Genomic DNA, 27,345 nt, shown 5'->3' on the forward strand with positions numbered 1-27,345 from the left:
CGATACCAAACAAACATGCACATAAAATGACAACCGCCACAACCATCCAGCTGCCCGCCAGCCTAAACCCATCCGCACACGTTAATATCTGCTACTTACTCAGTGATTTCTTCGGTGACCGTGTGTTCAACCTGGAGTCGAGAGTTGACTTCAATGAAGTAGTGTTTGCCGTGTTTGTCCACCAGGAACTCCACAGTCCCTGCGTTCTCGTAGCCCACCTGCAGCAAAAACAAAGCAAGAAAGCAATTTTACAGTTCTGAACTAAATTATTAGTACTAATGTTAGTTGTGTAAACACTCATGAAGGAGCACTTACTCATCTTAATGAGGCACGAAACCAAAAGAACAAAAAACTCCTGTCCTCTCTCCACCAAACTATGACTACATAAAATGAGGAAAGAATAGGCTTCATGTTTTATTTGTATTGACAGAGGAGGGCATGTTTCATCATTTTCCTGTAATGCAATAATTAGATCATCAATCAAAGGGGATTTATTGAAAGCTCATCATCATAAAAGACCGTTTTCTCCACTACCTTTCAGCCGGGCCTTAAATATTCTCACATAACCAGCAAACAACAATGGACAAAGGGTTGTATATAATGTTCGCAGTGTGACAGTACAGCCCTGTTTGCATACAAATGAGGTTTGTAGGATATCTTTTTCAAATCAACATGAGGAGAAAACGTTTATTTTGAACGGACCAGCAAACTGTGTGAGAAAATAATCTCAACTCAAAAAGGTCCACTTACCAACTTTTTTCTGAGTTTTCACATCTCACATTCTTAACCCTAACCACAGTTAACTCAATTTTATTTATATAAATTATTGCGATGTCTAAATCACAAATTGTACAGCATATGACATACACCCTCTGCCCTTAGACCATTGATTTGGATAAGAAAAATCATGGTCTTGGTTAAATAATGAAAATGTCTGGAATGTGATTCACTGAACAGTGAACATCACATAGCAGCATGCGTTGGAGCTGTATAGTACACAACACTGTGGCAGATGTACTGCAATGGGGCCACAAGTTCAGTGGACCACAAGGACGTAACGCTGACTCGAGTAAGATGGATAAAGCTCTCGAGCAAAAGCAAAAGTACAGCACCTGAAACCTCTTACTGTACATCTTTGAGGCACATGGATCATTACTGTTGTACAAGTGATGATATTCAGTCCGAAGATGACTCAGTTTGTAATAAAACGCTTCTTATAAAAAAGGTACAAACCAAATCTTTGACGAAAAGATGTTTCTCTCTTCTTGGAACATTTCTCAAATGTTCTCGCTGTGGTGTCTAAATGTACCATTTAAAACTCAATGTTCTGCTCTTTATACCTTTTAAAACTATTCACTGGCTGGTTTTATTGCTTATTCTTCATTAACCAGACAATAACAAAGCACAATCCAATCTCAGGTCACCCCTTCAGACATGGCTTCTTTTCAACTCAGTAAATTCCTTTCACTTTTAATTACACATGTTCATCATGAACCTCTGACTGGACATTTAGATTTTAATGTCCATTTCAACTTTTGATTGTGGCCGTAACAGTTTATTTTCTTACATTTTCCCCACACAGAGCTGATATGCAATGCTTTGGTGGAATTTGACTTTGATGCAGCACCCGTGTATAATTGTCATTTTGGGAGACTAAATAAAAATAATTAAAAAATCTCAACATATAATCATATAGTGTAATTAGTATGTTTTGAGACTGCATCACCCTGAATGGACTGTCCTGTGTTTTCCTGTTAAAAGTTGAACATGCCTCCATTCAACATTGAAACATGTTAATTGTAAGGGGAAATTAGCATGTTTGCAGACCGACACCAGCGCTTTCCATACTCATCCTTCAAAACTCCACTTTGGGTTGTCTCAGCTTAATTTTGCCCAGTGGGAGCTGCAAGCGGAGTGTAATTGCTTTATAAATGCTATATAAATAAAGTTTATTATTATTATCATCATTATAATTTGGAGACTAGGCGGGTTTACATAAATTACAGAGATGATTTGAGCAGAGCAACCTGATTGGTGTTCCAACTATTTTCTCCAATTTAACCAATCAGAACAGCTTATTCCAAGTTCCTCAGATCAGATCTAACAACATCACTGATTATAACTATAATCAAAGCTTTGCCATATTATGAAACGTACCCCATTTTAGGTGGAGGGAAGGCTGGAAGAAAACAACATCCCAACATCAGAATGAAATTGGAGGGCTGTGAGCAATCAAATGCCCAAAACACAAGCTGCAAAACAAAAAATCTAATTTTCCCAGAAGGCACAGATGTGAACAGCCCAAGAAAAGGCTACAGCACCACCTACATCTATCAAATCGTTTTAGATAGATATTTTCAAAACAGACAGTTTTGTGTTTTTTGGTTTCTTCCCTCCGTCTTTGTAGTGTTGAGCATTTTGTAGAAATCAGACTGGGTGAAAGAAATGGGAGGAAGCGAATGATCTAAACCAATTCCTTCACTCCCGTCTTCACACAGAAAAATACATGTTCTGTCTTTAATTGTTAAACCAGCCTAGTGCCTTCAGGACTGCTTTGATTTCCAACATTTGGCCAGCATAAATGTCAAGACAAGCAAATGGGCAGAGGAAAAGAGACGGATGGATTGCAGAGAAAAAGATGGCCCTAAGCTAAAACTGCAGCTATTCAAATTTGGCAACTAAAAGAAGCTCAGCAACGTTTTGGAGATGCTGTTCAGTCTATCATGCGTAATGCACAGGTATGATAACAAATGTTTCACCTGAGTGAAACAACACCTGCTCTTATTAAGCTCATAACTGGTATAATTAAGTTTGTTGTGAAGGGAAACTCTCCAGAGGAAGTTAAACACAGATTAGGAGCACAGCACACACACCCACATGCAACACATGTATTAATATTCACTGTAACCTTGTAAAACATCATCTGTGTAAAAATATTCATAGACACTCAGTCAGCAGAGTTTTCTCTGCAGAGAGAAATTAGTCCCATTTATGGCATCTGTAGCTCCTCACAGGTTTTACCAGAGAGACTCATTAAAGGGATCACACACACACACGATCCCACACACTTCAAAATTCCGTAAACTAAACTGCATGAGCCCAAACACATGCACACACACACAAAAGCATACATACTGGGACATGGGAGGGCACACACAAACACATAACACCTACTTTACACCACAAGAGCTTTGTTCCATTGTGTATGATTAATATAGAACCCATGACCTCAAGAGAAAACAGTCGGGAATCAGAAAACACAACCTCTCACACACAAACACAGGCACACATAGTACACCCTATACATACAGTGACTGTATATGCTTACTGCTACTACACTCTGCTCTGTACACACACACATGCGCTCGCACAATAAATACTAATTTTCAGTGACCTTTCTCTTGACCTTCTCTGTGTGCAGCCAAATTCTTCATTGTGTGTGTACTTCCTGTACAGTCTGTGATGACAAACACATGCACCTAGTACCCAAGGCCTCATTGATAAAGTGTTACAGTGAAAGACGTAGAAGGCACACAGTTGAGCCTTCACGCATACCCACACAAGAAAATAAATGCACACACGCCTCCTTAGACTTTTAGCGCACACAATTTCACACACATACAGATATGTGTCACTCCATATTGCACTCACTCTCTCACTCTCACACACACTGAGTCAGTGAGTGAAGTAGCAGCCAGTGTAACAGATTGAGTGGTCACTGTTTTATAAGGTCTGACAGCCAAGTCAATGGGCTGTGCTAGCACAAGGAGAGGTCACAGGGTGCTGCATGCACACATACTACCACACACACACACTGTGTTTTAAAAAAAGGCATAATGTACACTCACACATTTAGCTCCCTGCTGCTGACCAGTGTGTGTGTGTGCATGTGAGTGTGCGTGTGATTGTGCTTAAACGATCCCAGCACTGATGAATGTAAACTGGTGTCTAGCTTTGAATAGGAAGTGACAAGAGACAGATAGGTGGTACTGTACAGCACAGAGAGAGCAAGAGAGTGAAACAAAAAGCATTAAGAACAATTCATGAGGAGCGGGAGACAAATGAATGAGTATAGACGGATGGAGGAAGGGATGGAGTAACGAAAGATTGATGGATGGATCAAATGAGGACAGAGACAGGGAATCAAAGTGTTCGGTGGGAGTGGAGAGAGAGGACAAAAAGAGACGTACTGGAAGAAAAGGAGTGGATTAGACGGAGTAATCAGGGAGGGGAAGAAAAGCAGAGAGCTTCAAGGATGGAGGGACTGTCACTCTCCCTGGTTTCTCTCTCTACAAGCACTTTAGAGGGAAATCATTTGTGAGTAACGTCGTTGTGGGACGTCAAAATTCAAACTCAATGACGACTCAAGTTTTTTTCCCCCCTTGCTCAACAGCAAAGAGTGGTCATATTTTCTCCTTCAGCCACTGTGAAAGTGTGTGTAGTGTGCGCTCACCAAGCTGCCTGTAATCCTCATGGCTAAAATACCTTGTTGATGTCCGAGGAGGAGAGCAAAATGTGTGGAAGTTAAGAGGAGAACTTCAAGCAAGGAGGAAACAGGTTAGTACAGGAGGGGTCCACAAAAAGTGTGTCGTACTTGACCGCGCACAAGACCTCAACAGATTTCACTTCGGTCTCCCGTCTGTACAAGGTGAGGCTGCAGCAGGGACACAATCACCAGGAATTGGGTGACTCAAGAAAAGAAAATCCAAAGAATTCTGCTTCATCTTACAAATCCTATTGTAGTCTCTGTTGCTGATGGCAAGGTCAGAACTTGGCATACCTTAAATTGATTGGTCTTTACAGCCTTTCATAAAAGGAAGGAAGTGGCAGCGGCATGATGACGAGAAGTGTTTTCTTGGAATATATTAGGGCCAGAAATGCTGCTGCTGACCCCTGCATCCTTCATGGCCACATACTTGTCAAATAATTACTTCCAGGAGGATAATTATCACAAAGCAAGTAGAGTCTCAAGATGACTCAGTAGCTTTAGGTTATTCCAGCAGCCTACACAGTCCGAGTACCTCTGAGGTGGAGCGTACAACCAGAGTGTCCCTGATATGAGGTGGGATGTGATGTTTGTTGCCTTATTTTAATGCAAAAACTGTTGGTGCGTGTCAGTTAGGCCATAACCCTCTCTGCACCTCTGGACCCAGCCATTTCATATCTTCTTTTGTACCTTTCTACATGTATTTTTTTTAGCTGAATCTCACATTTTGCCTTCTCTACATTCTACAAAATCAGATTCTTGAGTATTGTAGTCATGCTTACATTATTCTAATGTTAGCAGTCCTTGGGAAAATATAATTCCCCTACTTAATAAGTTTGTATGAAAACAGAAGGGACAGAGTGCATTTGAGTTTCCAAGTGTTCACACAGTAAGTCCGTTGCTGTGGGCTACTTTACATTTGTCTTCTGTAACCCTGAAAAGATTTAAGATGGCAACTTTGAGAAGTGCTCTTACTGTCCTTTTGTTTGCACGAGTACTTTGTGTGTGCGTAGCCATGTTTTCTGCTGGCGCTGCACATTGTTTAATCTTTATCTTCTTTGCCTAAGCAGGGTGATGTTTGGGATTTAAGCTGCACTGACTCTTGTAAGTGGAGGAACATCACCAATGTGATCCCTCTTGGCTTTTGGAACCGCAGTACCTTTGATTCAGCAATGTGTGATTAGCCGTGATGTGCCTATACTGGTGAGTGAGTCTTACATAAGTCCACTGCTACGTTGATGGTGCAGAATAAAGACACAGCAGGTAAAAGCATGCCATAGATGACACTGTGTTCTACCCCGACTTGTTTCATAATATAACATGGAGTTCCTTTTATGAATCATACTAAAAAGCACAAAAACCTAGCATCAGGATTTGCACAGGTGTACTGGTTACTGCCAATTGTTAAGACAGGATTTTTGTTCTTGACAGCAAAATATCAGGGTCACATTAGCTCTGTTGAAGTCTGCATGACTGCAGAAATGTATTTATTCAGTGTCGAGCTTCATCTTTATTTGAGGACCAGTTTCATTTTTGCAAGGACACACAGGCAAAGAATCCAAGCAGCCGAGGGTTGGTGCTAAGCATAACAATCCTCTTTGTCTTTGAACTTAAAGTACAGACACAAGGCACTACATAGAAACCTGGCTTGGATTAGTCATGGAGAGAAGGAATAGAGAGTCTTTCAAGATTTTTTTTTTCCTCACACATTTTCCAATTCAATTGAGCCAATCACACTGCTTTGAAAACAGTCAAATTCTCCCCTAATACCACCATGCACACACAAACACTCACACCACAACATAAAGCCTCCCGATTAGTCCGGTCCACTGCCATGTCCCTCAATGGCCCACATCCACCAGCCAGAAAGCAGTGCATGCTGGGTCATGAAATGTCCGGGGGCAGTCAGAGTAATGTGGTACATGCTCTTCAGCTTTATGTGTGATGTGCATCACGCAGCAGAGGGAACAAAACAAATCAATCGTACAATCGATGGGACTGACCTGTTAAATGGCTATGTCTGGTCACATTAGTGTGTGTGTGTGTGTGTGTGTGTGTGTGTGTGTGCGTGTGCGTGTGCGCGTCCAGTCCAGCTTGTTAGTTTGCTGCAGGGTGACATTCAGAACCAGTCGACTGACACCAGGGGTTTAAATTATTCTGTAACTTAATTGTTTTAACCCTGATTCACATACATGTATTACACACAGGTTTTAAACTACTTGTGGGGACATTGACTGAAGAGATGTTTGTGCCTCCATGTAAACATTTCAGTTTTTAGAAGGTTTGCTACAACAAAGTGAAACAGTAAATCTATAACCTTGTGTTAAACTATTAAAAAGGTTGGTGATATTCTATATTTTTCTTATTGTCATCGAATCCTGTGAAAATACCAAATCCACCAATGAGCTGAGCTCCACTGTTGTCAAAAAACTACTGAAATACATCAACGCTGATAAAACGTATGATAAACATGGGCACAGTTTTTTATTTTGCTGGATACATTTGTAACATGTTTTTAAATATTTACATTTCCATATGAACAGTTGGACGGCCAAAAAGTCCACTTCCAAGACCAAGCTCTCTTTATGACCAGTAAGGACAGGAGGCATGATTACAGCAACCAATAATACTATACAACAGTCGCATGCTCATGCACACACAAAAAAAAATATGCTAAGGCAAAGCTTCTGGCATTGCCACGGGGTGGAATGAGTAAAACACAGATGGAGGGAGGGGGTAGGGGATCACTACATCTTAATTTTCAGTGGAGCCCAAGGGAAAACTGCACACAGTCACAACAGGGAGGGGGAAAGGGGAACAAGCGCTACCATCTTTATGACAGCAGCAGAGTTTATAGCAAATGTGGCCTTCACTGTGAATAGTCACTGCCATGAAATATAGGCTGATCATACAGACTGATTCTCTTTTGTTTTTCTTTCTGTATTGTACACAGTATCACAATGTGGCAATGAAAAGCTGTTTAAAGGTGCCACACAAGGCAACTTAAGAGGCACACAGCGACATTATCCTGCAGTTATTACATAACCAGATCCTACAGTACACATCTCACTCTTCCCTCCTCTCATCTACACACCTGCTTCTTCCCTTTAACTGCAGCTCTCTTCCTTCCATTCTTTCATTTCTTTCCTCTCTTGTGGGGATTGGAGTTAATCTGGTGCCAAGATTTTCTGTAATCTGATCCAATTCCCTTTTAGACTTTCAGACACACACACAACTCTCATCCGATTCATTGTCGATACGACCGCAGAATAACACAAACACGCACGCACGCTCACAAATAGATCAGCTCCATTTCGGCAGTGCCACCTCTCTAATCCTTTTGCTGCAGGGAGCTGCCAAAGCAGCGGTGCTCACCCACCCGAGCACACAACGTACACAACCCAAAAACACATAGGCACAAACACACACAGTAATGCACACATATCACATACATGCCTAAAGGCACACAAAACTCATGAGCATAATGAACACAACCATGTGTGCGCCCACACACACAGTCCCATATGCACCCACACGTTCATCTTCATCCCAGCTGTAATGGAAAGGAGCTTCAGTGGAATCCCTTCATCCATTTACCAATTCACGTATTCATCCCTCCGTTCCAGCTCTCTCAGGCTTTATGTCTATCACTTATTCCTCTCTCTTTCAATCATGCCTGTCCATACTCTCACTTCTACCCTCTGCCTCTGTAACTAAGATTCAGGTCATCCTCCCCTCCTTCTCCATATCCCGTTTTCCACACTTGCAGCTTCATTTTTATGCCAAACAATTTTCTGGACATAGAGGACAACATGTTTGGTCATCAAATTTGTAAGAGGAAAACAAACACACTTCAGGAAAAGTATGAGGGATACAAAGGCTTTCACAGATCTGAATGGGAGGGAAAAAACAACAATAAATGGATACTTATTACTATTCTCATGGGAGCGGTTTTCCTCAAGAGGGTCCTGTAATTGGAAATTTTACTTATTATGTCGTTAATTCTGGTGGAATATTGAGACAAGATAAGACTCCCTCCTGAATTGATGCCCAAATTACCCCATGTATAAGTGTTTGCTGAGCATGGTCATTAGTATTACATAATGCACACTTAACAGGTTCTCAATTTAGGACCAGAACACCCAGGCTTTGCTAAAAATGTGTTTGCAACGGTGGCCTTACGTGATATTTAAATTGTGGGGATCTACGCTCTTCCCCACGCTGGTTAAGCTGTCAGAAAGTGTCTAAACTACAGCACACATACTAATGAAGAAAGAAGAGAGTGTGCCAAGCATAAAACAACCCTCATAATATGACTTGACACATGGGTAAGTTTTATTGGGAGAAGTCGCAATCTTCTGATATTACAGGTTCTGACAAGACCTAAAAAAGAAAAAATCTTCAACCATGCTAGCGGCTCTGTGAGGCTGTACTTAGATCCAGCAGTGCTTTGAGCTAAATGCAAACGTTAGCATGCTAATATGCTCAAAATGACAATGCTGATGGTTAGTGGGTATAATGTTTGCCCTGTTCACCATCTTAGTTTTGCTTTTTAGCATGCTAGCATTTGCTAATTAGAAACAAACAGACAGTGCAGCTGAGGTTGATGGAAATGTCAGTTTGGCAAATATTAACATGTGGTCATAAACCAACCTAAGGGGGCATGAATGTCTGATTTTTAAGGAAATGTCTTGACAAGCATTGGATTAATTGCCATTAAATTTAGTAAAATGTCAACATCATAGTGGCACCAGAGGAAGGTGAGGAGGCTCACCAAAGTCATTCGGCATTGATATCTGTACTACATTTCATGGCAATCCATCCGATAGTTGTTTAGATATTTCAGTCTGGACCAAAGAGGTAGATGAACTGACTTACCAACACTGCCATTGCTATGGTCATGCCACTAGCATGGCTAATAAATAAATCACAATAATAATTCCAATTGTAGGACCTCCTCAAGCTCCTCAAGTTACTTTGTCTGACAAAATGGTGCTTTAGTTGAACTCAACAAGTCTAGTTTCATTATGTTTACCTGTCGACTGAAAGGTGAAAGGTCAGGCTTAGCAAGGGCACTCTAGCAGCCTGGTCTAATGCCAACACAGAAGGTCGGACGCGGGTCCTTCACTCGAAGGGATGTGTCCTTACATAGTGTGCATGTTTGTTCAGTGGAAGATAAAAGGTAAAAACCGATATTCTACAAATAAGCCACTTCTTTCTATTCATTCCTCCTGCAGCCTCCCTCTGTTCACTGCCATCTAATCCTTCCCTTTGCTTCCCTTTCTTCCTCTACATGGCTACAAGTCAAAAGAGGTACTTTATTTCCCCACCACCATTTCTCCCTATGTGGCCTTGTCCTTTGCTCCACTTTCAGCACTCTTCTTCCTCTCCCTTTACGTTTGCAAGGCCTTCAGAAAATAAGTCTTTTCAACTCAAAAATCTAAGGAAATTTCATACAAAAAACGAAAAAGAAGGGGTCTCAAGAGAGACTGAGGGCTGAAAGGTCACAGATGGACAGATGGCAGAAGAGAGATGCATGGGTGGGGCAGAGGGACAGAAAAAAGCATGGAAGACATGAGGGAAGGTAGATGTTGAATGGAGCAGATGGCTGGACAATGAACAGAGACAAAGTAAGGGAAACTAGATGGAGCAAAAGATTAAGAGAAAGATAAATAGAGAATGGTCTAGAAGAGCTATAATCAAAATCAAAGCACCTGTAGATGAAAGGCCCAAACGCACTGAAAGCAATAACTGATGCACCTTATTTGATGCGCTGTTCTTTGCACTGCAGGCATATTTGAAATAGCAACACCACAGAACCAGCAGTATTTTGGGAAATGGTTGCTATTATATTACTATATATTTAGGTAGGCACACGTTTGTATGGTTTACACCTTTCATTTTCTATACATACCTATTTGAGCAGCCTATAACGTTACATACGGTAGGACAGCAGCTGTGGGTTGCATGCTGCTGCTTTCATCAGTTGGTTGGCAGTAAAACATCAGTAAAGCGACTGGAGACCAGCCATCTCATTTCATCTTTTATTTTTTCTTGCAGGTAGGTGAAAGTCACATAAAGGACAGCTACTCATAACTAATTAATTGCTGTTGTTCGGTTTAAGCGGAGCCTGATTTGTGAAAAAAATCTGATGTTTTTGAAACATTTTTATTCATGAAAATAAATCATGAACCACAGTGGGCCTACATAGACTACGAAGCCTGTTAGGTTATTTCTGTTATGGTAACATGTATTGAGTAATTATGAACTTTTATGAAACTATTTCGGAACTTGACCTTAACCACTGCATTTGCAGAAACATTTTAATTTAACATGCCAGAATTAAATCTCCCTTTCAGTACCATGGATAGCGCCAGGCGTGCCAAAACACTTATTCATAATCACAAAATGCAAAAGCACAATGTGCTGTCAACATAAAAATAAATAGGCAACAGTATATGCTTATCAGACTAAGAAAACAGTCTGCTTTGATGATGGACTTCTGTCTTTTTTTCCGCTTCCCTGTGGAGGGGTCATTGGTGGCGTGTCACCCACATCTCTGCAAAATAACTCAGCAGAGGCAGGGATATATTGACACACCTAACAACACTTTTGGTGCACGTTCGGCCATTTAAAACAACAGGTGTACTTCAAAACGCGTGCGTCAGACGTTTAGAGCAAGAGAACCTGACAGGGTGTTAGTAAAAGCCCTGGGGATGAAAAATCTGAAATGTGTGATGCAAGAGTGATGAAAGGAAAGGCCACAAGAAGCAGCAGAGTAGAAAGCTGCACACATACTATACATGATGTACACTACTCATGTTACTAAACTGCAGACAAACTGACAGTGTGGAGCAAGAACAGCCCTTTTCAGACATGGAATATGCAATATTGTTTCTATTAAGGTTATGGCTTTTTGTCATTAAAGGCATGGGTGTTGGCCACGTGAATGTTTGTTATGGTTTTATTCAGACATGACGAGCCACAATGCTCATGTGATATTCTGCACCTGGTGTGCGAGGCTGCATCAGTGATGGATTTTAAAGATTTTGCCATTTAAGCCTTAATTAATAACCTTCACCCCCTGTATGTCTCCCATCATTTATTTATTTCATTCTACTGCGACAAGCATATAATGGCAAGACAATAAGTGCCGACTCATGTTTAATTCCTATTTGCTCACATTCTGTGTGTAAAACATTTTGCTGGATGTTGATAATTTCATCCATGCAGATGGCACGGGGTGAAAGCAGGGAACTTCCGGAGCGAGACTGTGTGATGATTCTCATCACAAGGGTTGTTGTGTTTTTATTAAACTAATCTGACTTGAGACATGAATCTCCTCAACATGCCATCATATTTATATAACAAGGTGCATGTCTGATAGGGACTAAATAGACAGATACTTAATTTCTTCTACTTGCGGATTTCTAGTAGCTTCAGTGTTTACGTCTGAACACAGATGTGAACTGACAAAACAAAAAGTGGATCAAAGAGCTAATCGATATGGCTGCTATAGACCATCCAAATAAACACCGGCATAGAGCATCGGACACAAAGTGTATTTGACCATTAAAATGAATTTTAGATGCATTAATGGAGATTTGCAATAAACAACATTGTGCACTTCATCTGCATTATTTCTATGCTTTCAAGTAGCTATTTGTATGACAAACAAATCAGCCATTCTGGAGCTACAAACTGTTTCAATGTGATTTCACAGTCATGATGCATCAACGATGATGTTGATACAAAAATATTTATCGATCTGCCGATTTTTCTCACATTACTGAGAGATCCTGTGAACCGAATGGACGGCCATCAGCCGGCAGTCTGGGAGTTGCACATAGCCTGGAAGCAATGCAGCCATAAAGTGCACACACAGAAGCTAGAGAGATGGAGAGGGAGAGGAAGAGGAAAGGCAATACAGACAGATTTTAAATCAATACAGCCACAGAGGACACCTAACAGGAATTTACAGTCCTTGTGTGGACACACAGCATTGTGGGCTCATAAAATCTGATGTTTTCTATCAATTAAATGAAAAAAAAGTGCAAAGTGCAGCCATAACTTTATTTGTACTGAAGGGACAGAGACAGAAAGGAGGGCTCATCCCAAAATAACACCGCACGGTTCAGAGAAAGTTTCTTTGGGCTGATTTGCTGTCAGCAAGGCAACCCAAACTGTCACATTTTATGACACTATAAAATAAACTGCTATACGGTGGGAGGTTGGTTTTCACATCTTTTGCCACATATTGTTTTATTTTCTCTTCATTTTTTCCTTTACCTCCTTGGCCCCCGTAACCTTTACCTGTCCACCTGTGTTTCCTATCTCCTTTGCCTTCAAGTATCTTCTCTCCGTTTCCTGCAGAAATCTCACGTCTTCAACTTTGGCCTTTTATGAAATGTCACTGACAGCTGACTTCCACATGTGAAAATGTTTGTTTCATATCCCTGCAACCAAGCCAAAAAGGTCAAAAATAAACCAAGTTTTCTGAATGCTTGGAAACATTAACTCTATAAATGTATATTATCATTTAAACAATTACCTAATCTACAGTTTAAAAGGAAAGTATATTTTGTTGTATAGATTAAATGGACACTCTACTATGAAAAGACTTAGGGTGTGTTACAAGTAACCAAATCAAAGCAAGAAAAACCTAAAAGAAAACACTCATCAGTTTTACAGCTTCAAAACTTCTACCAACTATCTACCGTCCATCTTTCATTCCCGCCTTCTTCCTCCTCTCTCTCTGACTTCTGCGATATACGAGACCATAACGTTTTATAAGTGTCTTTCAGATTCTCTGCCCCTTTACTGCACCAGCCTTCTCTCCATCTCTGTCTCCGCTCGCCTCAGCCTCTATCCCTCAATCTGCTCCTCTTCCCACTGCTCAGTCAGCCACCTCTCCATTTCTCAATGAGTGGTGCTTTCATGCTGGTATCGCTGTGTATGACCAATTTTCCTGAGGCACAGTGGATGCCCCACAGTGCAAGGTTGCACATAACTTTATTGCAGTAATCTGATTATGAAACTTACATCTCTTCTACACTGCAGGTACCCTAAACAACACAAATAAGCTAAACGGATTACGCCGTTTTTGTAAACTGTGAGAGCAATCTTTGAAAAAGGCATTCAGATTATGACACTGGGCATTAAAGCAAGACTTTGTAGCTTTTGAAACAAAAAAAGCTCGATTGACAAGCAAATATGACATCTGCTGTAAAAAAAGGTCTTTTGGTTCAAGGTTTAGATTGATCTCTCACTGTTATCACCTGCCACAAAAACCTGTTTTAACAGGAATAACATCATTTTAAAAGGAAGTCTAGATGCCGATTCTCCATCTTTGAATCTGATAACTTTCACATTTGGGAATGCTGAGGCCATTCAAATTAAGTTTGTGATTGCTCTATTCATCATGTAAACAAAAATCTGTGGTAAATTACATTTAGCTGAGCAAAAGTAAAATGGGAAGGTCTCAAGAAACTTGTGATGAGTGTGTGGTGAATTCAAATAATCACACGTGCTGCCGGTCAAAAGGTCAAGACTGTCTTATTCTGAAAGTTTCCCATTACCCCTCCATCTGACTGCACCCACTTTCTTAAATCCCTCTTTTCACATCTTACTTACATCCTGGTACATTTTAAGGCTCCCCCTTTCTCCAACTGCTCCTCCCTGATCTTATATCCGTATCTTTTCGCCTCGTTCACCTTCTCCTATACTACACTCATCCCTCTTCCCAAATCTCTCTTAATATAGGGCATTATTCCTCATTTCTGGGTAAGTCAGCCAGTCCCGCCGCCCCCTTCTCTTCCACTTTGCTTTTATTTCTCTCGCTCAGTCCCCTCTGTCTCTCCCTCTGCCCTCATCCACCCTTCGCCCTGTCAGCAGTTAATGGACGCATAATGAGCTTGTTGTCTACGAAATGATGAGAAGGAGGAGTGAATGCAGCTGCCAAATGATCAAAGAGCACCGCACAACACACACAGCTGGACAAAGGCAGGCACATGCATGCCTATGCACAAATTTAAGCAACGACAACACACAGCCACAAACAAAGATTAATGTTTGCCTGCGCACAGAGTTTTGTCTACTGAATCACAGACGCTCAAACGCATTTAAATCTATTCTCTGGGGAGATACACTATTTGGACTGGGACTCAAAATCAGGCCAAATGCTATTTTTCTTCCTCCTATTGCCACGCCATGGCTTCCACACTCCAAGCATACCTCCTTCCTGATGCCTTCCCCTCCTCCCTCCATCTCACTCCTTCCTCCATCACTCCCCCGCCCTCCTCTTTCTCCCGCTTTCACTCCTTCATTCGTACTCCTTCCAAAAAAGGTAGTCAGGGCAGAAATGGGTTTTATACTTCATAAGACTGCAGTTGTGTGCATGTGTCCGCATACTACTTGGCGTGTGTGTATGTGTGTGTCAGAGTAAGATTTGGCTGGAGTCTGTGCGACGACACCCACACTGCAGCATTTGACACAGCCGGAGGGAGCGAGTAAATGGAGAGAGAGAAAGGAGGTGACACAAGGGAGACGACAAGAAAAAAAAAACGAGGAGGAGGGAGGATTGTGTTTGTTCCTAATTATGTGTGATGTGCATATGCGTGTGTGTGCCTTGTGTCAATCTATTTCCATGTGAGAATGTGTATGTTATGCTATGTGTTACTCCAAATTCATGTCAGAGTAATGTGTACAGTATGCACGTGTTCATTTGTGTCCTGTCCTGCACTCAGCACATGCTCTTGTGTGCCTACAGGCGAACACATAAATATACATCCATGTCCCCACTTTTACTGATGGTAGATGTTCACATTTGCATCAGTTGATGTCCCATATGTGTGTGTATTTTTCTGGGTATTGTTTACAACCCATAAACAGCCAATCCCATGCAGTTTACACTCGCATACACTCCAAGACTCAAGTCAAAACAATTTAACACTTCAACTTAAAGCACCACTTCCCAACACTGCCATAAAGACCCTTTGCACTGTCGCTGAATACCAGTCAGCACCAGATATATTTTATAGTTCTGTGACTTGGTTGGTTTTGACTGACTTGCACCTTTATAGTGGTGGTGACTGTAACTCAATTAGGGGCTGGATGATATATTTTAAGATATCGATATACAGATATACTTATACAATATCATATGCTTTAGTAATAAATTGTATTCAACTGTTAAGCATTATTTCAGACAAAATTCTTTAAACAACTAATGGTAATTGTTAGTATTTTATTACAATTTGCTTCATTATCATTAATTTCAACAACCACATTTTGTGAAACAATAATACATATGTGGTCACAGTAGTATTCCACTAAAAGTTCATAAAATAGTTCAGAATTTACGTCCTTTAATGTTTATATCAATTTTACACACTTTTCATCCAGAAGCACAACTTGTTACCTATCACACAACCACACAGAGGCCATATAGAACACATTTGAAGGCATAATATACTGTGTTAATTACTAATCCACACTCAATTTCATTTATAATTTATAAAGCTTGTTCCAGAAAAATGCAGCAAAGCTTCAGCTAAACATCTAAACATAGAGAGTAAAAAAGAAAGAGAGAGTGGATGTTTGGATGGGAGAGGTGCAGCACTGATGAGTAGTGTGTGAGCACAGACAGAGTGACAGTCAGGCCGAGACAGAATTGGAAAGAATGGGCACATAAGAAAAAGGGGGACACAGAAAAGACAAGCAAGAGAGAGAAAGAAGAGGAGAGAAATAAGGGAAAGAGAGTGAACGTAAGACAAAAACTGGTAGAGTACAGAGCAGGAAAGAGAAAGGGAGAGAGAAGGTGAAGTCAGTTGACTGAAGTCTTGTACACATTATCCCACGTGCATAATCAGGGAGCTACACTAAACAGGAAAAACTGCTGATGCCAGTGAGTCTGTTAGTGTGTGTGTGTGTGTGTATGTGTATCCACTCCAGTTTCATTAACATCGCTTGCTTTCTTATACAAGTTAAAAGGAGAGGTGAGGGAGGAGAGGAGCAAGTGACTGGGAGGAGGAAGGGCACATCCCATTCTTCTCTTCCTTCTCTTCAACTGCGTTGCATTTTTCAGTTTCATTCTGCATCTGTAGCTGCGACCAAAATGGTCAATATAGTTGACATATATTCACTCAAGTGTTCATGCTTTTTGTGTGAGAGAACAGAGAGAAAGCGCTCCTGTGTATTGGCTCGTCTTTCCAATTTAATTTCCCCATAGGCAAAATCGCTTTCTTCCATCTTTCCTCATCAGAGAGATTCCACGTTTTACTGCATGCAGCAGCACATTATGGCTCCAATTCTTCTGCCCTAGAAGATGCGTTTGGAAATGTGTTCCTCATTCCTTCTTTCAGTCCTCAGAGGGCAGAGCTGACAGGAAGCAGGACAGCAGACCCATTTAGATGTACTGTACATCATTAAGATGCTAAATAAGGAGTAAAGTAGTGCGGGCTCGTCAGTGTTTCAAAATGAGGCCTGACGGGGAATCAACACCCCAATGTGACGCTGAGGATTTCATTACAAGCTAAAGTATAATTTACAAGCTTCTGTCAAAAAGTAGCCCAGCATGCCTGTCAGCAGTCAGGGACTAATGTCTTTTTGGCAGAAGCAGTCAGTCGTTAATCCAATTAGAAATTAACTAAATGGACTGGACTTCCTGACTGCAGAGTTTAATGTCAACTGTGGGTCACCATGCTCGAATAACAGACCTCAAAATGTGTTCATATAACAGACAAAATCGAGTATTCAGTAGAACAATGTAGGGCCAGCTCTTTGTGCTTTATCTTACAAAAATAAGTGAATCTAGACTGCAACCATACAAAATGAATGTTTATGGCTAGCATGCGTAGCAGCAGGAACAAAAGCAAATTCAAACGTTTTATGCTCCCTTAATAAATTTCAAATAAAGCATTCTTGCACGTTTGTAACCAGTGCTTGTTTGCAGTAACCAAGGATCAATGTCTTTTTGGCTGCAGGTGTCTCTAGCTAACTTCATTAGTAATCAACACACTCAGCTAGGCTTGACTGCAGGGCTTTAAAAAATGATTTGTTTTTCATTTTGTTCCATTTATCAAAACTACATTTGAGTACAACACTAAGTAGCTCCAGTGATTGGTTTGCCCTGCTGCTTTGTGTTTTTTGTCTGCAGGACCCGTAGACGTGCAATGGGACACACCTGGGCTCAGTGTGCCCCAAGCATACTGCCAAAGTAGCAGCCAGTCCAGTTGAGATCTCCTCGCCCCACAGACCTCTAAGTTGTGACTTTTGTTTCATCATTTTTTCCTTTTACAGCACAACACATGATGCACATCCTCAATCACCCACTCGCGACACTACTGATGATGCACATTTGAGCCACCTGTTTGTTTCCATTTATTTTGACCAATTTATTGTAAATAAATGTAGTTAGTAGTAGTGTTCAATATACCCATGTGTCTCCCATTTTTGTCCCAGTCTAAAGGTGTGATAGGACCAGATTTTACCTGTCTTTACCTGTGGCAGAACGCAGGTGGTATGGGTTGTCAACAAACTAAAGGAGCTGCCATGGCTAGCAGGCTAACAGCATTTCACAAGCTGTGAATTATACAGCTTTCTATCAAACAGAATATAAACAAGAAGAATATAAACAAACAACATTTGCAGAATGAGAGGTCAATCCCATGCCCTCTCTCAAAGTGGCTGAACATTGGACAGCCTGGCAATTTCACGTTGAAAGAACAAGTGTAGCTCCTAACGTTATCGATGGCTCTGTTTCATCAGGTGTCCCAGTAAGTAATACCAGTATTACTGTTATTAGTAACACCTGTGCTTTTCCTGATATGACATGTCAAAATTTTGTGGATAATTTAGACAATGTTATCCAAATAGTGTGGGTCTTTGTCTGGCATCTGATGTTTTTTGGTTGTTTAGATGGTTGTTTTCTTGGTGTTTTGATTAATTATTAACTGCATCTCTGCTTCTTTTAATCCCCATTTTACACCACGCTCCAATGCTACGACACAATGCACTGACTCAAAGTAAGATCAGAGTTTTTAAGTACAATCAAAATAAAGACCAACTTCTAAAAGAGCTACTTAAATTTGCAGTTCAAGTACAGTCATCCTGCTTCTGTACCAACCACTGCTGCAGCCATTTATTATTCATTAGCATGCACTTTTCACTGTTCCGTAGTGTTATTACTGCACATTGTGATACAAACAGTGTCAAAGCTTGCTTGCTGCTCTCTCCCAACATTTTCTCCTCCACCCTCCACTCCATCCTTCCACCTTTCCCTTGGCTCTAATTTCAGAAAGCACAGTTGGCTTGAGTTTCCCCCCAGCCGGCGGAAAGAATCAATACCTCCCCTCTTTTGTCTTTCCCTCACTTCCTCTTGCCTCAGTCCCTGCATCCTCTGACCACCTCACTTGGTTTCTGTATACTCCCAGTCTCCTCTTTTCATTAACAGCAGAATTGTCTTTCTCCTTTTCCTGCTGTTATCCTCCTCCCTCCGTCCATCCATCCATTTCCCTCTGCTTTGTGCTTTTCTGTTTGTTGCTTTCTCACCCTCCAATCTCATCTTCATCTAGACCTCCATCCCTCCGTCCCCCAATCTTTGCCTCCCTTCTAGACTCACACCATTGCCTTTCCTGTCTAAGGGATTCTATTCCCAAAAAGCCTGTTAATAATCAGCAATACGACAAGTACTGTCTGATTCAATATCACGCTTACTACTGGGCTTGAATTTACAAATGCACGCAGCACACAGGCATGAGGATTCTGCAGGCATGAGGATACAAGCCACAGATGCTCAAAATAGCACCCATCCAGTCACAAGTGCCAATGTCACCCCGACATCTAAGACTATAGCACTGCTTTATGCATTGCACCTTACACACACATACACACCACAGTAGAATCTGTCTTTGCTTTCTGCAGACAATGCAGCACACTGCACATACATACCAATGCTGACCAATCTGAAGGAAATGGAAAAGAATTAAGCAAGAAAGCAGTTGTTTATTACTTATTTGTACTTAAACTTAAAAGAAAATCATTTTTATGTACTGTAGCTTGTGTGTGCTTCCTTCAGACCACTTGTCAATCTAATAGTGTGGGCAATACTGTGACACTGTATTTCTAGGGCTTTCTGGGAGTGTTTTTCTAAAAAGAGCTTCCAGACACTGGGTGTTTACAGCAGCTTTCAAGGCTCATTATAGATTGAATGACTGCGTTACAACAACAGAGAGGAGCAAAATATATGCATTCATATGTAAATGACCAGCTAAATATCGGCACTGATCGTCCCATTTGATTTGTTTCAAATTCAATTTGTTTAGAGTCTTAAAGCATTAGCCAATTTCCAATTTTGCATAAATTAAGGGTCAAAAGCAAAACAGCTTGGTAACCAATGAGCTAATGCACACATGGATCATCATGACTCATTGTTGTTGTTTTTTTAGTCTTAGATTAAGATTGCTACAAAGGGACTTTGGCATTGTTGCCCTTCCTATGTTAATGTAAAGAGAGGAAATAGAGGAGAAATGAGAGCAAATAAGCTGAGCAGCACAGACAGAGGAAAAAAGCTAATTTGTAGATTTTGTAGAGTATTGAATATGAAAGGGACACAAGACACAGAAGAACCACAAGACATAACAGATGGAGACACCAAGGTAGAGATAAATGGAGAAAGATGGAAAAACATGAGGGGCGGAACATAAACAGGTAAATTAGAGAAAAGAAACAAGAAGAAAACTGACTGATGCATGAGCTCACTGGGGAAGAGAGGGGAACATTTTTCGGCTGCCCCGTTTCCAAATGCTGGTTTTCCTGATGGAATATTAAAATATGCTTTCAGGGCGAAAAGTGCTGGTAGTTTTGAAGTCAAAAATGGGACCAAACAAACAGAGACACACATACAGGCGGGGTGTTTATGGCTCTGTAAACAGTAATAATGTTTACAGTACAGTGACCACCTCCAGGGACCAAGTGTCAATCTGAGTTTATGAGTGTGTCTACCGGCGTCTGAGCGAGAGCGTGTCATCTCGTCACTCAGCGTCACCATGGTGATTGACAGCAGAACTAATTCCACGTTTAACATCCTCGGTGGATTGACGGACGCGTGTGTACACACAAACAGAGCTTACAGAGGGACACGGAGCGAGAGGCCTGCAACACCACACCAGGTAGCAAAATTTTGATGTCACACAGACACACAAGTTTGTCTTGAACAGTCACAAACACACAGCAGGTGTTATTATTCAAGGGTGATGTCAGGCTGCAGACACTTTTGATTCAAAACATTAAAGATAGAAAAACACACACCCAGAATTGGGGAGAGAAAAGGGATTCCTTCTTTCTCCTATATAAATACTGCACATGCATCATACAGACAAACATTCCTCGTTCCTTTAAATCCCTTTTCCATGGATTTCGACTGCTTCAAAGTCATACTCTTTGCATGTAAAATATATAAAGGTAGACTTGTATGTCTACAAAGGCCGTTTGTAGATGTACTGTAAACCCATAAAACTGTTTCTGTCAGATCTAGGAAAAAACTATACATCATAAAAAGTATCTCTTCTTTGAAATTGGCAAATTTTACCGACCACACCTACTGTAAATTTACACAGATTTGCTCTGCAAGGATAAATCTGGTGATATTTTGTTTTTTCCCCATGAAACGACCAAAAACTATTAATTTGATTCTACTAACAAGTATTTTCTAGGTAGCCATTAAAACACATCAATGAGCCACACTGCTTGGTGACATGTTCCTTACGATGACCATGACCACAGGCACTTTGTTTTATTTTGAGTCAATCCCACATACATCGTCCTGCTGTCATAAATGTCCACTAACACAAAATAATCCCTGATAAATTAACTATTTATTCCTGTCTGTGCCTAGCTGTTTTAGGAAATCAAACTATACAATTTTAAAGATTTACATTTTCAGTAAGAATGAATGGGCTTGGGGATGAGTGCCGCAGACAGAGCAGGGAAGTACTGAAACGGACACTCTTTGTTTATTTTGATCTTTTCACAAGAAAAATATAAAATTACACCAGCGTTATTCTTTAAAAGGTATTCTTCAAAAACAAAACATTTACAGCCTGTAGTTATAACACTAAGGACCACATGTTCAGCACTGTGCTATCCCACTTGCACACAGACATACACACACTTGCTTTGTTGAGAGTGCTGATGAGTTGCAGACGTATTTGTGCCTTTGAGTAGCAGTTCTCTCAGGGGATAGTGGGAAAACAAGCAACAAGCAAAACACTGAACACAAACAACAAATTATTTCTCTCCTGTTCTCTAAAACACTCAACCACGAATGATGCTTCCCTTCAAATCATCTGGCACATAGATTTCAAATCTTTGTCTCCCGGTCTCCTCTCTCCATCTCACACTTAAAACGCAGCAGCAAATGAGAATTTTTTGCCCTCTTCCACTCCGCTCGCTTCACGAGAGCGCAAAAAAAAAGGGCGAGGAGTCGTTTTCTGGCCCAGCTTCAATGTTGTCTGCTAATTTCTGCCAAAAAAAGAAAAACTTCACCTCTCTCCTCACCACCCAAAAAACACAAACAAAACTGAGTGGGTGAGACTGCGTCATATACAGTGTAAAATGCAACAAAGTCTCAATTGTCAACACTCACCCACACAAGTGTCAGAATTGAATTACAGCTGCACAAAGTATCCAACATTTTTGTTGTCATGGCATGTTTATCGGTTTAACCTTAAGACAGGGAGGAGTTACAGCGGGGCCTTGCTGACATTAAAAGTCACCCACAAACACACACCTGGTCATCTTTCCTCTCACACACAGAGAGACTAATATTTAGCTAATTAGACTGATAGTTTTGTCGCCAACAGACAACTAAGGTGAGCTTACATGCATGCTAAAACACTTTAAAATGAGAGTAGTTCTTGGAACTGCTAAGAGCTACTCTCATTTTGATGTGTGAAACATGTTTCGTCCTCAACACTTACACAGAGCTAATGCTCGAGTTTGGCTCTAAGCAGGTTCAAACTGCACAATCAGTTGACATTAAAAGAACAAAATGTATTACAGCAGCTCAAAAAGCTTAATCATTCTGGATCACAGACTCACATTTTCCCTTCACAGCAGCTATCTCTGCCAAATCCCAATCATGATATAGAGGCTTGAAAAGAGCGCAGAAACCTTCTGCCAAACTGCAACATAAAGACAGTTCCAAGATTCACTGGAAAAAGGTGTGAAAAAGTCCAAAGTGTGGGCCAGAAAACGGACAAAGGCAAGGTCAGTTGAATTATTAACTAATTAAGTGTGGGCCCGAATATTAAAACCCCTTTTCCACAGCAAAAGACATTATCACACTAGCATACTGACAAAAACAGATCTAGCACTTCTGTAGACCCATTTGTTTGATCTGGACAAAAAAAAAAGAGCTTCTGCATAATTCGCTGCCATTATACGGTATGTCTAATTACTACAGAAGGACGAATAAACAACCAAATGATCTAACTGACCCAAATGCTACATTATTATGTAGTCCTTTAAATGGTACGCACACAAAATGAACACTAAAAGCAATGAACACTAAAAAGATTGTGCTGAAAACAAACAAGCAAGTTCAAAAGTTGGAATATCACATGGGAATTGTGTCTATTGTCAGTGTCAACATGTAGCCAGGAACTGGACCAGCTAGCCAACCTCCACCTAAACTTCCTGGCACTCTATAATGTCCCTGCTCCTGGGATGGAATGACATCTGTTTAGTAGACATGTACCTGAAAACTTTGTGCTGCTAAAAAAAACAACAACAACCTGTGAACACTCCTTAATAGCATGGCATGATAATAGCTGTAGCTATAGCTTTCATTTATCTTTATTAATCTTACAATGGCATTGTGGGTAGTTGCTGAGTTCACTTATTGACAACATTTATCAAGAAAAACTATGTCCCATTTTGAGGCCATCCATGTTTCAACCAATGCTGAAATAGAGAGGGTTTGACACAGAGAGAGGGCAGGAACAAACCTGTGATAACAAAACCAACCTGGAGAAAGACAACAATGTACAATGTTGACAAAAAAAGAATATTTACACAGTTCCACAAGATGCATCCTTTCTTCTGAAAGCAGTAAGGAAAAAAACATGAAATGCCTTTGGCCATTCAGCAGTCCAGGAAAAATAAATGGTAAATAATCTGCAGTAAAACAACAGTAAATACGTCTTCCTTATCAATTATGCAGTTGCCCGCACAGCCGGCAACAACTAGACTACTTTTCACTTGTTATTGACACAACCATCTTTGGCAGTCTTTGCAAATGTAATAGGGTTTGTCATATTGAATCTGGAGTGTCTGAGGCATGTTATTTTATGTCAGTGTGGTTATAGTCTATCAGTCTATTTGTGCTCAGGTGTTGCATGCCTCAGACAGCACGTATAACTCGTCGACGGTTCAGACGGAGTGATTTACGCCTAAATGCAGGTATTCACTTCCCGTCATAAAAAATAAACTCACCAAGAAAAACAAAGCAGAGAACGCTGTTGCTACATGAAGCTCCATCTACTCCAGACTGGTGTATTCAAACCTTCTCAGCCCACTGCAGATGCAAAAATACCCAATGCAACTGCTGCACAGATATCAGGGGTATCACATGCAGCACATGGATGAATGAGCAAGCAATGAAGCGCCCAATCAGTGGGCCAATCACTGTGATTATGAAAACCTCATACTGTTATAGTGAGATGCATCACTAATAAAACAAATCACGACTGGCTGAGATATCACATGGGTTGTTTAAATTAAATGTCAGCCACAGTCCTTCCACTGAAAGCACAAAGACAACAAAGCAACAAGACAAAAACAAAAAGTGTACAGAATCAGCTGTTTGAGCAGCAGATAAAACAACATTGCGGCCGTTTGACAATATCTCTGATTTTCTTGTGAGCACTGGCTTGATATCCACTCTCAGCTCAAACCCTTTTTACCGCGAGCTGAAGTAACTTCCTGCAGCCGTCAGTGTTGCCAAGCAACTTTGTTCTCTAGGACATTTTATAAGAAAATGCCGCGGCCTGCAATGAGTTCAAAGACTGCGCTGTTTCTCTGAAAGACTCAGATGGAGACTGCTGATAATGGAAGATGGGCGATATGCACAGGCAGCGACATGAAGGGGGACAGAGCGAGTCAGCTTTATAGAGCCGCCATTAAGACCAGATAAGAGCACAGAAATAGCAGGTGTGCGTGGGGGAGTAGGAGAAACAATGTGTATGTTTGAGCGTGTGAGCATACTGAAACCAAGAGTGGGGACAGCATATCATCCAGTGTATCTTTCCATTTATACATTTACATGTGTATACCAAGTGTGTTTTTACAAGGGCAGGAGACTTTTTGTGGTGTGGTCTAGGTGTGTAGGTGCAAGCAAAAGCAGGAGAGACTGCATGTGTGGACATATCGTGTACACACATACACACGATACATTAGCTGTCTAATGTCCAGAACACTGTGCCATTACATTCCAATGAGCTGTGGATTCAAATGAAAAGGCTCTAATTACACTGCAAATTGGACTGGACGCATTAAGGTGTCTGAGCACCTACTTTTGAGTGCACCACTGAAAGAATTGGAGTCAGAATGTCTCCAGAAGAATAGCTAACTATGGAAAACTAGCCACTTGGGACATCCGCATGGACTCGTTACAGTGTACGTTTGTGTACAGACAATAACTGTGCTTTTATGTTGGCACATATGTGCTACACAAATGTACCATCTCCATCATTTTCTATTCTATACGGACCACAGAACACATTAAAAATAAATGTCACCTCGCACAGCCTCTAACTCCCACACGCATACATACACACAGGCTGTGACAAACACACGCCTTAATAATACCCAACTAAGTACCAAAGTTCAGCCTCAGAGTTGCTTGGGGAGCAGGTTTCAATACCTGCTGTGAGAGCTGGGTTCAGCTCTGAAGTGGAAGCCTTCACTGTGGGGACTGACACAATGTGAAATGCAATCACAACACATAGCAGGGAAATGCAACAACAGGAAGGGAGGTGTGGGGGGGGGGGGGTCTGGAACAAGAAAAATGGAAGATGAGGCAGAGAGAAAGTGAGACCCCTGGTGATAATCTGCAAATGCTGCAGGTTTGATCCTTCAGCTGTGTGTGACTTCTTACTGTTTACATGTCCTTGTGAGGACTTATCCGGTGCCAGAACTGATCTGGGAGATACTGCTTTTACTGTTGGTGCAGAGGTCTTGTGGAATAATCTGCTATGGAATAATACCATTAAATATGTTAATACAACATCAAACATGACTGTCCATTAAATGTAGCCAGCAGAACTTCAGGAAGTCACTGCACACCAAGAAAATAGTTCCAGCACATATATCATTCCCCCTGTATCCTGGCTGAGGAGGAGCACTGAGCTTGTAACATGTTTACCATCCTTTACCAGCCAGTGATAATCATCCTTTTGCCATACACTTTTGTTTATGTGTGTGCATTCAAAGTCATAACAAATATTCTAATATTGGCAAACAATGAGATTCTTTTTGTCTCTATGTTGCACACATTTAGTTGTAAATTGAGCACACAGCCTTGACGGGCAGGAAATAAAATATGTAACTGACACAGGCAATTATGTGTCTTATAGTTTGTACACATGACATGTGAAGTAAACACTGAAATCTGACTGCAAATACAGCTGGACACTGAAGTCATTAAATGAATCTTTAATTCAAGGTTTAGAAACAAAAGGCATGCAACAACAACAATAGTAGGTGCTCTCACACAGACAGCACGTCGCAGTGGTGCTTGTGTGATGAAGCTGAAACATGTCCTTGTACCCAGTCAATCGAGGTCCTCTCAAGAATAGTAAACGTGTGTGTGCATGAGCGTGCACGCATGCCGTACTCTTGTTGATACCCATCGTACACACATTGTCTTTTAAGGAGCGACATCACTCTCTCGTTTCAAATGATAATATGCAGGGAAAAGTCATGGACAGGAGCTCGCTGCTGCCGCTGCTCTTAAACGCACAACGATTTGATTACTGCAGAAAAAAAAAAAACACACTACTGGAGCAAGGTCACATCATGAGCCTCACGTCAAGTTTCTATCTATGTCTTATATAACCATTTCTCCATCAACAAGGTCATTTCTTTAGCAAATCACCATCCATGTCTCCATCCTCCTCTTCTCTCTTTACTTCTATCCATTCTTCAACTGGGCCATTACCTGAAAAGGCCATTACTTGAAATCTCCTCTGAGAGATGAGGCTTGACTTTTAAGTGATGCTGTCATAGTCAGCCAACTTTTCGGCAACACTAAAGCCAGACAGCTGTGATATAGATGATTTTAAAAGGCTAAATACAAGGTGAGCTTTCACTCTGCAGGAACATGTCTTTGCATTTTTTTTCCCTAACCAGAGAGAATTGGTACACAATTGGTAACAATAATCATGAAATTGTTCTTGTGAAATGCACTCAAAGGCTGTTCAAACATTCACTTCCAGAATTGCATTTACTATCTGCACTGTTGACATCTATTTCCACCCATTTTCAAATTGAATTTTCATTTTCACAGTTTGGCAAAGCCCTAATGTCCCCCTCATTTGAATCACAGGTAGATAGCGCATTAAAATTCCTGGGGAGAATCCAGTTGTGTTGCAGACCAATTACAGACAGAAAAATGAATAGCATTGGGAATTTGCTCAGACTTCTTAAATATATACCCAATGCTTGAGCGTCCTCGCCAAGAAAAACTTTTTTAACAAGTGGTCAAAACTCTGTAACACTGCACTTTCTACGTGCCGACACCTGCCTGGACATTTTAGAGGAAATACTGCCTTAATATCAGGCCTCAGCCACATGAATAT

At 40.9% G+C, this 27,345-nt stretch overlaps 1 protein-coding gene across 1 annotated transcript in view; it reads right to left on the reverse strand.

Moving 5' to 3' along the window:
- Positions 1-27,345, reverse strand: part of LOC139305797 (pyruvate carboxylase, mitochondrial-like) — a 258,603-nt gene that overhangs the window by 205,341 nt on the left and 25,917 nt on the right. Inside the window, exon 10 of the mRNA XM_070929746.1 lies at positions 100-218. Within this exon, the coding sequence (XP_070785847.1) occupies positions 100-218 (119 nt within the window). The remainder of the gene's footprint in view (positions 1-99; positions 219-27,345) is intronic.

Source organism: Enoplosus armatus, chromosome 23 (assembly GCF_043641665.1).
Source record: "Enoplosus armatus isolate fEnoArm2 chromosome 23, fEnoArm2.hap1, whole genome shotgun sequence".
Lineage (NCBI taxonomy): Eukaryota > Metazoa > Chordata > Actinopteri > Centrarchiformes > Enoplosidae > Enoplosus > Enoplosus armatus.